Source organism: Temnothorax nylanderi, unplaced genomic scaffold, assembly GCF_030848795.1.
Source record: "Temnothorax nylanderi isolate EJ_2023f unplaced genomic scaffold, tnyl_v1.0 TNYL_tig0070_pilon, whole genome shotgun sequence".
In the NCBI taxonomy this organism is placed as follows: domain Eukaryota; kingdom Metazoa; phylum Arthropoda; class Insecta; order Hymenoptera; family Formicidae; genus Temnothorax; species Temnothorax nylanderi.
In genome coordinates, this window is record NW_027249132.1 from 408,694 (window position 1) to 424,331 (window position 15,638).

Genomic DNA, 15,638 nt, shown 5'->3' on the forward strand with positions numbered 1-15,638 from the left:
GCCGTATTTGTTGCCCTTTATCTAAATCCACGAGCCGCGAGCGACAGCTCCGCGATAACAAAGATCTAGTTTACGAAGGAATAAAATTTTATACGACCGATTAAAGGCCGCCGGGAAGCATCGATTTACGATTTACTCCGCGCCGGGCGCAGTATCCACTCGCGCTACTTGATGATCTCATAAATAGAAACGAACACGCTTCAGAGAGAGGGAGAGAGAGAGGGAGAAGAAGAGACAGAGAGAGTAAGACGAGGAACGCTAAGCTCAATCAACACTTTGCTTCCGGTGAAAATTCATTCGCGTCACGTACGCGCACTGTCTAAAGTCTTAAATTAAATCCGCCATGCGTAAAATTGCGGGCGTGACTGTTAATTCATCTCCTTGCATATCTTGCGCGAGGGCGAAATACGACGCCGGCAGTTTGTAGTGGTGCCGAGCTGGAATCGCGCGCCGTACAGTCTATTCCCCGAGGTGTGCGGAAGAGGACACATCGTCGTCGACGAGCAAACTCGAGTGTGCCATCGGCACGTGAGAAATTTCCCCACGCCGCGCCGTTTCGACACTCGACGTCGCCGTCACTTATCGAACGTGTAAACTACCTGCCACTGTGTCTTCCAGCCGGGACAGTGCAATAACGGACTTCACCGATTTCCCTGGGGCCACCGAGTTACGATATCTCTCACGGTGGAAACGATGAAGCCCTCCACGAGAGCTCCTCGAAGACGAAAGCGTACGCGCCGTGCGCCTCGATACATTTTGTATATATTATATCGCGGGGAATATACGAATTGCGGACAAGTCGTCGCATTTATTCGCGTGAATGCGAATGGGCGGCTGGCCACGAGACGAGAATCAAAATAGCGGCTTAGTTTCGTCGTTACGAAGGAATACCCGTGCGGATATACGTGCGAAATAACCCGTGGGTGAGGAGCTCGGGTGTCTCTCGAAAAGGATCACTCCCGCAGCATGCTCCGCAGCGGCCGCGTGGGTTTTATTCGTTATTACTGATCGGCTACGGCCCACGCTCTCGACAGCATCTTCGTCCTGTCTGCCCCCGCAGGTGCGAATCAGTCACTCTTCTCGTACAACGTACACGCCACTCCTGTTAAGTGGCGAAATAATAGCGGCGGCTGCAGGAGGAGGTCGTCTTCTGTTCGCGGCTTCGCAGTAAATCACGAGGAAATATCGTTCGAGAAACCGGGGTGGAATATCGTCAAGATGCTAGCTCCGGCATCCGGAAGCCAGCCTTCTTTTAGCGAAGCCTTGAACTATTAAAATAATCTAAAAACTACGGCTCGTAAATTATGCGCCGTTGCGAAAACTTGGAATTTGCTCGTAAATGCGATTGCCAGCCAATTACTTTAGAATAATCGCACGTATCAGTTAGAGATCATTATTATTATTATTATATATCATTTAGATTTGTATCATTATCGATATATCGTTTAAAGATCGTTTGAAGATATATTTGTTACATTTTCATTTCGAATTGCATCAAATAAGATCTCAATTATTGCCTTTAGTCAAATCCGGTTTGATAATTATTAACATATTACTTAGTATGTGTGTGAATGAGATTCATTCGTTAAAGCTCGGTCTCTATCCGATTCAAACATCATCTGGCAAGCGTGTCATACATAGCTAATTAACGAAAGGCTGCACATCGAGAGTATCGCGCCGCGCTTAATCTGTATCCACCCACGTGCGGAGAATCGGTCCAGTGGTGACGGCAACATTGAGAAATAATCCCGATCGACGATACACGCACGCACCAATACAGGCTGCTCGCCGTCCGGTATTCGCTGGCGTCTACCGATTCGCAAAAATGAAATTCGATTAATTAAGGAGTCGGTACGATTAGCCGACACGCCGAGGATTCATCGGCGTGTCTGTTCGAGCGCGACCGGGAATCGCGCGCTGCGAGCGTAACTCGCGCGGCCGGATTAGCAGGGGGGTACGAACAATAATTAAGTTGTACCCGTTGGTGATTAATCGCCGTCTCCGGTCGACCTAACTCCATTCCATCCCGAGCCAGGCCGCGGCGACGAGTACGCATCGCGCGCGATATGTAATATGTCTCGTGTGTACACACGTGCGAGCGAGTGTTTCATCACGTGGCAATCGGGGAAATTAAACGTCGTCACGAACGCTACGAGGGCGGTCATCGCTCAAACGACGTGGCCATTTTTCAAATGATTACGCCGCAAATATGCTTTGCGGGATATTGCGTCTAACGATACCTCGCGTTACGATGGTAACGATCGGTACAGGCCGCGGCGGGCGCGCTTTTATGCACTTTACGCGAATTAGTATCGGGCGTGTATTTATTACAAAGATACACTCGGTACGCGCGGCACGAACGCGTACCTATTGCTCGTTATTTCGTTTTATCGGCTATTCGTTACAATTGTTTCTCGATAAGTAAAATATCGACTCACGTATTTTTTTTTCCTGTAGTAATTAATCGCGGTGATATTAGAATATATATCCACCAACAAACACATATACACACACACACACACACACACATTTTCGTTGCCGTCGACTCGAAATGCTGCACGACTATTAATCGTATAACTTTCACCGGCAATCCCAATTTAAAAAGATTCTGTCCATTCATCGCGTTTTCCACGAAAATCGAATGAGAGAGAATATCCAGACGATTTGTCAGTCGGTTCAGGTAAATTCCTCAATGATTGATCTCATTTGATCGCGAGGATAAACCACAAGTGCCGCATTAACCGCATCCGCGGGAAACCTTGGGCGCGGCTTGTTTAATCAAAGCTATCTCGTTCGCCGTAAAAGCGAGACCAGCTGTTGTGGCTCGATAGTACGGCGCGCGCGGCGAGTTTCGAGGCGCACAGTACAACGTTTGTATGAAATCGGACAGCGGTGTACTATACACACACGTACACCAACGGATTTTCGAGAATACACCATTGTTCGCGAGCGATCTCGATTGGCCGTGCGTGAGACGCCTGTATCGCAAACTCCTCGAATAATTCGCCGACGAGCGAGCTCTGAGCTCTGAGCTCTGAGCTCTGAGATACGTTGGACGTTAAACTTTGCAGGCCTGATGAACGTGTCTAATTGCGTGCCTCGATTTCCGCGAAGCGATGTCGCAGCAGTTGGCAGAGGTTCCATACATTTATAATCGTATCTTCCGAATCTGAAATTCCCATCGTGGAATTTCATGCTCCGCCAAATATTTTCTATATAGATACGTGACAGCGTATAAGACTATAATTATTTTTCGGTAATTCTGGAAGAGGCTGTCTCAAGTTACCTAATAACAATAAATTAACTAACTCGTGAAATGGTTGAGCGTTTTTCGATTTTTCCTCGACTTATACCGAAAACCAATAATAGCTAAAATTATCTCTGCATTTTGCAAAAAGGATCTTCAACTGACGGCATCGACAGATCGCATAATTTACAAGCTCGAGGACCGCATCTCTCGCGCAAGACGATCCATTCTCGACGTACAAGTAAATTTGCTCAGCCATCACTTACACCGAATTTTAGATAAAGGTCACAAGGTAAATCGAAAGCGGTATCAAGTTTCGGCGTCGTAAAATCAGTGTTTACATCGGCAAAGCTAGAGGCCAGTCGGCGACTGATGATTCAGGTCGACGATGATTAGCGAGAAACTCGTCTTCTAGGGACGACCACGTCTCGCTGCGTAGTTCGATTATATTTCCGCGGGTATATCGTTACGGCTTTAATGAATTCGATAAGTAGGTATATGCTAATGGTGGCAGACGAGAGGGGGCGACAGAGGGGAGGAGGAGGCCCATTCTTGCGGGACCGCCGATGGCCTGGGCGCGCGAGATGGGCCCGGGGAGTGAGTCATCTGGAGGAACTGGTTTCTACCGTAATACCCCAGGTATCGCCGATAAAGAATCATTCCGACGCCTAATAACTTTGGCTGCTGCGCCTCCGCGATTCGCCCGTGACAACTCGTGGAACCGTGAGACCGGAATCGAAACCTGCGGTCGTCCTCCCTCGCCCTCCCCGCATATACGGGAAAGCGGCGAGGCGCAACAATAAATCTCCGCTGAAAATGATACAATACTCGTATGACCGTACCACGTAGATAGAATTTGAAAACAGTTTCCCCCAAGCGTGCGATATAATTATTTTGCCCAGATAAGAGGATGTTTGATTGCGTCCCGCGTGCTCCACTTTCCCCGGCGAGGGGAAACCAAATTTTGGAATGCGTTACGAGGACCAAACGCGCGTGCGTCGATCATACTTCCTTATTGATCGCGACCACAGGGAGACCGGCGGAAGACGAATGTTTTATCGATTAGATCGTAGCAACGTCAGTCCTTGCGTGCACGTGAAATAAGCCGACGACACTGACGAAGTATAGAACACCGCGGCGCGATCGACGGACGACGGTAGGCGGACAGCGGTGCGACGATAAATTACGTTTATATCAGACGTACGAAATGCCTTGCGGTATCGGCCTTACGATCGGCTCCTGAATTATCGCGCCGATCTGCAATACGGGATTTCCATATGCGCGGGTATCCATAAATTCTGCGAGAGGGCCGATCTTTCGGCTACCTCTAAATCTGTCGAGAATTCTTACGCGCGGCGAAACGCGGTTCCTTTTCCGAGAATTAAAAAAAAACCGTAAAAAATAGCACGTCAATTAATCATCCGACGATCCATTTTTTTTACGATCTCAGAGTTCTCGCGGTATCCTATCATTAAAAACGCAAGTATTTTACGTATCAAATAAATATTCTTCCTCCGGTGAAAGCGCGCGCATTGAGAGATGCTAAGTGCATTTTGAGGACATTTGTTACAGTTACGTTATTAAGTGAGATATAAAATTACTATCTACGGTCCAGCGAGAAGTACATTTTCATTATTCCGTACATTCTGTACGGACGCGACCGCCGGAAGGTTAATTGTCGGCAGGTAAGAGAGGCCAATTAATAACTCGGTGCATAAGTCGCGTATAATTACGTTAACCCCGGGACAGCGCGCGTCATCAATTATACGCAATTAGACGAGCCGTGGTAGTGGCGGCATAGTACGTACGTACGGCGTATGAACGGCCGCGATCATGCCTGTAGAGACGTTTACAGTAGGTACAGCCTGTATGGGAGGTCCGAGTATCTCCATCCGACGGTCCCCACCTGCATAGTTAACCCCGACTCCCTGGAGGTGCGCGCCTATTGGTCGCCCCGCCATTTTTCCGTCTTTAATGATAATGGGATAATGATGATTACACCATTCAACTACCTGTACTAGACGGCACCTGTCTCTCTCTTTCTCTCCTTCCCTCCCCCGTCTCTCTCTCTCTCGTCCTGTTTATCTACTTATCTATCCGCCTCTTAGCGATTATCATCGAGCCGTGGAAAAGCGGATAGATCGGTCCCAGCATCTCGTCAAGGCGACTCAGAGCCTCGTGTGCCAGTCTTAACGTGAGATACACTTCGCGATATAACGAGATAAAATAGGAGATTCACGATTATAGGCAGTAATTAGCGGCTATGTATTTTAATGAGATAACCGGTAATTATCTGTTTCTCCAAAATGAAATGTATACATAGCTTGGGCACCATTCACTCACGTGCATCATTGCAATGCAATGAAACGACGCACGCGCGTTTCATCGCAACGTTAATGCTTTTGCTCGCCTTGACGACTCTATATCGCAAAGCAATGTGTCATCGTCGAGACGCGAATATATATCGCATCTATTGCTTCAACGAACGTCGGAATTTCAGAGATATTTCAGACCATGCCAGTAATAAGTCGGATTAGATGAACGATGCTCTCTCGCGGCTGCGTGTCAAACGGATGGCGTTGCATCGGGGAGGAGTGAGCTAACCGAGGTCGATTACTATTTAATATTAATGTCGAGATGAAATTAACCGATAAACGGTGTAAATCATCCCAGCGGTAGCTATCGCCATCACGAGGTAGAGAACCACCCACTGCGCTTTGCCGGAGCTCGCGCGTTCCGATCGCATTGCATTCACGTGGAACATCAGCGGCGCAGTGGACGTTTCGCGGAACACAGAGCCGGGGCTCTAAAGCGATCACGAGAAAACCATTAACCGCAGAAACTATTAGGCGCAGACTGCCGAGAACAGTGCATGCCAATGATGTACACCTACGTTTCAGCCCGTCAGCCGTAATATCGCACGAGGTTTCACGTAATTACGTAAGACGCGTGGAAATGTTTGCGACCGTCCGATGAAGTCGTTACCCCTCGTTATATTTAATAAGTTAATCGTATATATCTAAGGTCGAAGAACGTATACTTTATTGGATTTTAATTTATTCCACTTACGCAATCACTTGATCGAACCAATTTGTATGTTGAATTTACAGTTATCTTTTTTACGATTTCTGTTTTTTATATATAGAGAAACGCGTATGTGATTAATTAATACTAATCCTAAAAACAAATTATATTATTTCATTCAGATTTTACATCTTTAATCTTTGGAAACTGAGTTCAATTAGCATAAACTGACGTCTAGCAGGTAAAATATTGTAAATAAAAAACTGAGCAGCCACAGGCATTTTCCGTAGTCAATGTCTGTCATTGACATGCAGACGGGACCGTAACGACGCTGTCGGAGACGGCTTTTATATTAAGACATATTGCCGCAGTTGAACCGCGTCTGCGTTCTCGACTGCGCGCTTTTCTTTCCATTCACTATAGACAGAGGTTAACTACAATTATTCCATTAAGCGTTAGATCATCAGTAACAATAGTCAAGAATAGAATCGATAAGCTGGTGCCATGATTTGTCGCGTCGTTCAAAGCACAACTTGACCTCGCGAGTAAATTTCTCGAGAATGGAAGATAAAAAATGGAAACTTTATTGCGAAATGAAATTGCCGAGAGCGGATACGTTCGATCTACAATGATAGCCATTGTCACTTTACAGCGGTTAATTCCCCCCTTCCCCTCAATACACATTCTCGAATGTCTCGTAATTTACGCGAGAGGCTTAAGACCGTTCGTTCTGAGACATCAAGCGAGAGACGCGATCTTACCTCAGTTCAAGGATTCGTCCTCCGAAACGATCTCCCGGAACCGTCACAATGAGAGATTAAGCACGTTCGAAGAAACCTGATCGGCCGACTCGTATTCATCTATCTCGTCAGCGATGGCGGCGCTTAACGAGGGCATTAATCGAACGTAGTAAGCGGCACCTTTCTAAGCGTGCCAGCGCACGCTAAATCAATCGCAAATTATTGCAGCGGGTTTATGGTGCGTAACTGTCGCATGTTTCAGCGCGAGGGTTCAGCCGCTTTTCATTTTCCAGCCCTCTCCGGATTTCATCACCTCGTATATACCTGCCTGCGTGCGATCGAGCTTTTATGAGTCTGCCCACTTGCGCGTAATATAATAAACATTACACTTTATTGCTCCAGCGAAATCCAGAGCGATAAACACTCAATAAATACGGTATATTATCTGATAAATCGAGTGAAAAGCTTCGCGCACAGACACAAGTAAAGGATAGCGTTAAAAGAGATCTTATGGTAGCTGTATTCGGTATACTCTTTTCTGTGCACCATCGCATAGAAAATCAGTTCGCTAATTAAACGTTTAGCCACTAAAAGCGTCGTAGGAAAAATCAGGAAGACAGATCGCTGGTTCTCTCTAATTGACTCTTTTACGTTTTCAGGGGTATACACCCTACAGGAACACTTACACGATCACGAGATCGTGATACCACGAAAGGTGAATCACCGAGGCGATTTCATCTCGGAGAATGTTACGCATCATCATCACGAAGACGGGCCAGTCGTTCATTATCGAGTGGCAGTTGCCGGTAACGAGTACCACCTCGAGCTGACGGCGGTCGACAACTTCATCGGCCGCGCGATGGTCGTGGAAAGACAGAAGCGAGACCTGCACGTCCGCAGCCCGGCAAAGAGTCATGGCAGCAAATGTCATTATCAAGGATTCATTAAGGGCCATCGGAATTCCCGTGTCGCCCTGTCCGCCTGCGACGGTCTGGTGAGTTACACTTTCGATTTTCCGATAGGTCGCGTTTACACAAATCGATATTCGCGTCGCGTTCGGAATCGTTAAAAAAAAAATCTAAAATTTACGACGGATTGTTCTGACAATGACGTAATTGTTTCTTTTTCTGATACAATTGTGATTTATTATAATTAATTATAATTTATTATAATTTAATACAGAAAAAGGAGGAATGACTACAAATTATATATAAAGCATAAATTATGTAAATTTTTTAACTTCTTTTTTCCTTTAAACTTCTTATTTGCAAGTGGTCGATTATGTCGTAAATCTCGCGAGGATCATTTGCACGTTAATTTGCACGTTAATGTAAGATGTCCAAATGCATTAGAAGCTAAACGAAGCAAGCAAAGTCTAACGTGACATAACGTGGCATACGCGATTGAATTGTCAGCTGCAATTTGTAGACAGAAATCAAGCTTCCTGTTGCTCCCGACGCGCTAATATACTATTCGTCGCGAATCCGAGCGTAATGAGAGATCAAATCTATACTGTCAACGACTGTCAATGCATGTCGATCAAGTTCGACATGTAAGAAACGAGGATCGAACGCGAGATTTCTGCCGGTTAAATTACAAACTATTGGACATGCGAGTCGCAATCAAGATTGTATATCTGCTCGCGTTATGTTCGCGTCGCGATGACCAGACACGAAGTTTCAGTCTACTCGATAACATTTTTTTGTTTCTAAAAGAGAACGTCACGCGCTCGCAGAAGCGTAAGTAAGCGACAGCTAGTAAATGATCAGCTCGCGTTATTTCACTTGCGAGCAACCGCGAGTATTTGCGACATATCGCTCTTAAGATCCCGCGGCAACGAAACGTGTTTTGGCTCGTTAGGTCTTTTCACTACGTTCTCCATGGTGATTCTAAATCAATCATATTATTCGCGTTTGTTTCTCTTTCTCTCTCTCTCTTCTTTTCTTCTTCGTACAACGGCAAATCTGCAACGAGCTGCAGAGAGCTATGCGTTGGCTCAAAGATAGTATATGAAAAAAAAATCAAAATGTACTACCGCATTCGCTGCGGTTGATGATAAGATTATCATTTCTCTTTGCTTTCTAAAAATCAGTCGATTAATTGATTGGTCTGGTCGACAACTCACGGCCAACAGCTCGCGCGATTTGAACGAAATCGGGTCGTAGGTATAGCTTGACTGTGGCGTACCAGCCAATTTTTCAAGGGTGATTTATCGCGTATCTGAAATGCACTTCTTTTGTCAATGTCGCGACGAAGTGAACTGGAACTATCGGAATGAGAATTCAATTGGACAAGAGCTCTCTCTCTCTCTCTCTCTCTCTCTCTCTCTCTCTCGCTCTCTCGTGGTAAACGTGTTTTCAAAAAGTGTTTTCCAGTGGTACCATTTACATTACTGGCATGCGATTTCGATGGGAATCGATTAATTACGGGGCATCCGTGTGTATAATATGAAATGCAAATGAACGTATCGCATGATAGAGATCAGTATTCCATAATTTAGGATATTATAAGTAGAACGATAATTCAAAATTCATCTAAAGCTCAAATTAAATTTCTACTTTATTTGGCAGCTCCTCCGCTTCTATGACGCATTTTAAGCGAAATTATACGTTCATTATATGCAATGCACGCTTCTAAAATACTTGGGGTGGAATGAAGGCAGGGCGCCAAATGTAACAAAGATTACACCGCGGAAAGTTGAAAATTTTCCGGCGCAAAAGCTCGGCGCAGAATAACGCGCGATCTCTCTCGTCGGACCGCCGCCGCCGCCGCAGCCTCTTTATCATCATCCTCCGCTGAAATTTATGCGTATTAGTCTACGCGCTATAACTGCAAACCGCCGTGCGAGCCGCAAGAAGAGAAAACACTCGCGGAGTTTCCTGCGCGCGAACGCGCGTAAAATCGCGCGGTAACGGCGTATAAAGAGCGAACGCAGGAATGCGAAGACGGGGAAAAAGAAGCGTCAGCACAATGCGTGAAGGAACGAGGAGACGTGTAAGGGCCTGCGAGGGCATGCATCAGCGCAATTTGCTCATAGCTTCCAGATAATGATTTAATTTGCCACGGCATGGCAGATTTATGACGGCAAACCTAGTCGTTGTCCACGTACGCGCACATGCAGGATGCACAAGTGCATTATACGTGCACGACAAGCCGCACGCACACACTTGTAAAGTAAGGCTGCCCCGACATCGGTCCTGGGTGTCCCATCGACCGAACAGCGCGGACCTATTGGCGGAGCTCGCCCTTATGGACACCCGGTTCTCACGCAATACCGTATAATTGCTCAATTTTCTCCGGGAGCCTCGTTAAACTGCAGCGAACAGCCGCAGTAATCGACCCCACCGGGCGTGTATATTATAATAGAGACACGAAATTTCGCGAAACCGTGGCGCCTCTCGCAACAATGCCGTGGCGGCGTGGGCTTAGGCTGCGCCGGTATAGACAAGATATTTCTGCAGCCCGGGGGGGTAGCACGGCAAATCCGCTTTCCTACGCTGAGAGAGCGCTGGAAGTACGCGCATTGAGGGAAATTAACTCGGATTTTCTCCATTTAAAAGATAAAGATTCGCGGCAGTACAGCCGCCATTCTACAGCCAAGGCACTGCTTCGTAACTAAATACACTAAATATGACGAATGCTCGAGACAAGAAATTCTCTCCGCGTAATAACGAACAAATCTCCGTATAATAACAAACGCTCTGATTGTCGTCTCGACTGACGGAACGGTTGTTTTCAACATGTACAAGCTACTTGATATTTTACACGCGCAACTCTGTTTACCGCGTGGTCCTACGTAGTGTGTACCTACGACCTACAACTCTCACGGGTAATACTCCGTTTTTATTGGGCCATAAAATCTACAGAGGCACGCGAGTATGCCCCCTCGTAAGAGAGGAGGTTTTCGACGCGTAACCGCTATAAAACTCGAGCCTACTCCTGCCACTCACGTTCGACTTTTACGCGGGGCTTAAGACCCTATTTAGCGGCGGATCATATAACCCGCATTGACTTAAATCCGAGATTAAATGTCCCTTAAATTTTCATAGTGAATGAATCACCAACTTTAGATAAACAGCTTCAAGCTTATGAGAGAATGTCTTTTCCTGTAAGAATGTAGAATTAACATATTGCATCGCGAGGAAGACTGGATAATATTTTATACATACGACACATCAAGTGTATCCTATAATATTTTAAGAAACGCATCAGTAAGATTTAAATTACATAGATTATGATAAATTTCTCGATACAATATGTAAAATGTAAATCCCACGCTCGCGCCCATCCATTAGGATTATTTGATTATCGGATTACTGTAAATGATATGAATTATTATGAGGTAAATGATACTGTAAATGATATAGTTGCATAGATATTTCTCTCGTCGCTCTGATTGCAGAACATGTAATATTCATCCTTGCAATACCGCAAGCAGTCGCTGTAATTGGCGATGATCTGCTCGGGATACCGTGTCACCTGCTTCACGGATCTCCACACGAATTTGTGCACAGTACGAACGAAGCAATCGCTTCGGCTCTCGCGGTATATTGTTACGATTGCACGCGCACGTATATGTATACGAGAAGCCAAATGTAATTGGCATCGATACATAATGTTCGGTAATTCCAGGCTTGCCCGCTGTAATGGCCTCTTATCCCCCTGGGTCAATCCTCTAGTGCAACCATTGTGGCGACGTAACGTGGAATTAGAATTGAATCTAACTATGATCATCCTTTTCGCCATCCCAAACACTGATTGCGTACTAAAGTCAGGCCAAATGATTTCAAATCGCACCGTATTATTTATCTTGAGTAATATAATTCGATAAACAATGGATTTCTATCTCAGTAATAATAATTAAAGAATTGTTAAAAATATTTAAAAATTGACAATCTTCTTAAATTTGATGCCATTCGATAGTTTAAAAAAGTTTTATACGACAATTAACTAGCTTTTCCAGGGTGATACAGTTTTGTTATTTTATACTGCTATTATTAATATCTGACTTTCCAACGCGAACGGAATTGAAATTTTATTTAAGTTCATGGTGTGAGTTTAAAATTCACCATCTAACACCCACGCTATCTACAGAGCAATCGCTCTCTCGCCATATCTCGCCTACTATGTTACCGTTTCCACCGGAGGGAGCAAAACGTGTATCGCAATTAATTTTATCTTCCGCCAGCTCCGGTCTTTTACCACGATCGCGAGCGAATGTCACCGCGGTCTTGTTGATAAACCTCGCTAGCCATACGCTCGCGAACTAAACCGTCCAAATCGTTTTCCGCACGGAAATTTTATCGGGCACAGTCGATCTTTCTTTCCCGACGACGGACGAGGATTTCCGGCCTGCGGGACAAACCGGGTGGGCTTTACCCTTCAAGAAGCGGATCCTTTTAGTCCGCTTATCTTTAGTTCAGGCGCACGAACTCTCTACAGGCGCGGGAACGCGAGCCGGTATCATCGGGCGCGAGTATCAAGGATACTATGTCGGGACGTGTCTATTAAATTTCCAAGAACGATCGCGAGAACCGATAGGTTCCAGTCACGGCGACTGCAAAATGCACCGCAGACATGCATCTTGTCGCGTGACTCTTCTTCAACGAATGGCACTTACGTATAAGTCATTATTCCACTTGGGCGAAGGAAGCGGTCTCGCTCCTTGCGCAATTAGTTTCATCACAAATCGCCATATCGTAAACGAACGCCGTAATGGCGTCGCGTTTTACATCTCGATTGATTGCCCGCGAGACTCGTAATTGCCATCACCATTTGATCTTTATGTAAACAGATATTAAAATTAAATGTATCGCCAGCTCTCGAGATCGTTATCGCCAGCTTTAGATCGTTATCGTATTATTACTTTATTATAATATGCTTTAGCAGATTATATTCTCATATTTTCTTATAATAACCAGTTTGAAATTTACCTTCACTCGTACTCTGACATTTTGCAATTAAATAAGAAAAAATTCAATTTTTATTTCCCCAATTACGTTTAAATTTGAAAATAAATAAATGGAATTTCCAATTTTAAATAATTATGCTGCAGTGTTGATTTTCATAGGATAAAGTATATTTAAAAATTCTGTCAGGGATGTGCTTTTGACGCAAATATTCCGCGAGGTGCTCGCATGAATCTCGTGATCGATTGGTGATGTCAATGTTATCTATTCGGAAACGTTTTCGGGTAATGAGCAAATATCTTCCGCTCGTTGCACAAAATAAATCGCGGCGCGCACGGCTGGCATTCCCAGGCACTCCATCAATTCCGCTTTTCCGCGCTTTCCACTCCCGCCAATTCCCAAGTCGTATAGCTGTATAAAAAAAAAAGAGTCGTTGAAAATAATTGTTATTGCGAGGCGCACCGCGACAGCCGGCGGCAAGAAATATCGGCTCCTACCGCACATTACTCACGATCCGTTGAGACCGAGTTTGAAACAACTCCTTGAAGACTGTCCCGATGAATTATTCCGCGGTTACCCAGAAGCGTCCCAATGGACGAGGAATTGAAATACAAGCGGTATCGTGAAAACATTACAAACTCGGTCTTCAACGACGCGGTGCTTTCCGTTCGAATTTATCAACTGACGGAGCAGCATCAAATATAATTGAAATGGTACCCCCTCCCGACGAAGAAGTTATATCAATTTTCGTGAAAGCTGCGGATTATTCCCATCGACGTGTTATTGCTACGAAAAGATACATTTGAGTCGATTTCGCTTACAAATAATGTTTTATCGCTCGCATAGAGATATACCCTTGCAATAACCGATTGCCATCCGTTACCGCATTTAGCAAGACGGTTACTATATCAGGAACAGTAACAGCTATCGTGTCAATAATTCGTGCGGCGGTAATATATCGCCGTCATATATCTTCTTTACAGCCGACGCGTCGTAGACGCAACATGTGCACCGTGAGTAAACGATCAACGCGGCTTTCTCATTATCGGCATCGCGCTTTAATTTAACGGCTCGCCGCGCGCGTCCCGAAAATATGTATATATAGGTATAGCGGATAAACACTCCGGTGAGATCGAATCATCGCCTCATCAGGTCAAAACAGTTTTCTCACCGCGTTCGTCATTCTATCGTTATTAATACCGGCAATTAATGCATATATGTACCGAGCCGCCTGGGCCGATAGCAATCAGCACACCTAGTCGATTTATCATCAACCCCGTCAGCTGAAGGCGTCAGTGTTCTACGAAAAAGCGAAATATCGCCGCGGCTAGTCCGCGGTGCGTAGAAGTGAAACCCGGCACAAAAGGGGGCCGTAATAAATCAATAGGTCAATTAATTCCGCTTTCGCAACAAAGAGCGATTTGTCACCGTGGGGGACCGTGGGCAAAAAAATGAGAATGATCGTTATTGCGGCGCCAATGACAGGCGACTGCGAGAGATATCGGTTTTCGCGCGGCATTATTCACTATATGTATATAGTATATACAAACGGGGCCCGCGCGCCGTTGAATGAATACAATCCGAGAGGCCGCCGCGCCGGCCGTTTTCTCGCGCGCGCCCGCGCGCCGCGCGAGAATACGTCCTGTAGAATGGAAAATTGAAATACGATTGGTGCTCCGGTAAAAGAATCATGGCCGCGTGAGAGTCCGACATAATGCGCAATACCGTATAAACCGCGGCAAATATTTACGACCACGTCTCTCCCCCGGTAGCGAAAGGCTAGGAGGCGTGAATATGGTCGGCACCGCGCGCAAAGCATATGCGGGCGATTCGAATCAATGTGCTGTCCAGTAGGGGAACAGGTTCCAGGCTCTCTATGAGCGCCGCGTATACGAGCACGTATACACAGTTAACATATAATTACTGGTAATAGGTAATCAACGGCGAGCTCTGCTCCTCCGTCCAATTAATGCGTATCTATTTCGTCGGATCTAAGCGGGGCGATGGGTGGTCCCTTATTACTTTCGACAATTAGCGTTTAATGGGCCACTCGTTTTTGTGTCTTTTAGACGTGGGGGGAAAGAAAAAAAAATGATAAAACGATTAAGGTCGCGGGCGTTTTATTACGCGAGCGGGATAAGTATATACTCCGCAATATCTGCGGATAACATCCCGTAGACTCAAGAAGCGTCTCCCGTGTAAAGGGCTGGTAAGAAAGCTCGATCTCATGATAAATGATGCGATCACTTCGCGAGAGCCTGTTTTCCCGAATACACGTGAAGAGCCGAACGGACTTCCGGTATAATGGAACTCCAACTTCGCTCCAGTATCACCGGCCTGTCGATCGCAAGCGATCTTTCAAATGTAAAATCGGATATAAAGAAAATACCTAATACACCAAATCACGCGAAATATTTAGGTCGATTTTCTTCTACGATCAACGTTACGATTATTAAGGTTGTTTAATCGATGTCCGACGATCGGCTATTTCATTTTCCTATTCCAATTAACGCGGAGATACGGCGAGTATATGTAAGCTCATTTAAACTCAGCCAAGTTTCGCCAAGATGCGCCATAACCGTTAGGAACTGGGTGTTTATGGACGTTGTAATCATCGGGCGCGGGCGCCTTTTTTGTAGCCCGACATCTCCTGTCCGCCATGGAAAACGAACCAGAACCGGCGCACAAACACACACGCGCGCGGTAGTCATCATTATA

At 45.6% G+C, this 15,638-nt stretch overlaps 1 protein-coding gene across 3 annotated transcripts in view; it reads left to right on the top strand.

Moving 5' to 3' along the window:
* Positions 1 to 15,638, top strand: part of LOC139773837 (A disintegrin and metalloproteinase with thrombospondin motifs 7) — a 62,209-nt gene that overhangs the window by 31,193 nt on the left and 15,378 nt on the right. For all 3 annotated transcript variants that reach the window (XM_071708592.1, XM_071708593.1, XM_071708591.1), the window contains exon 3: positions 7,671 to 8,005. In XM_071708592.1, coding sequence (XP_071564693.1) covers positions 7,671 to 8,005 — 335 coding nt within the window. The remainder of the gene's footprint in view (positions 1 to 7,670; positions 8,006 to 15,638) is intronic.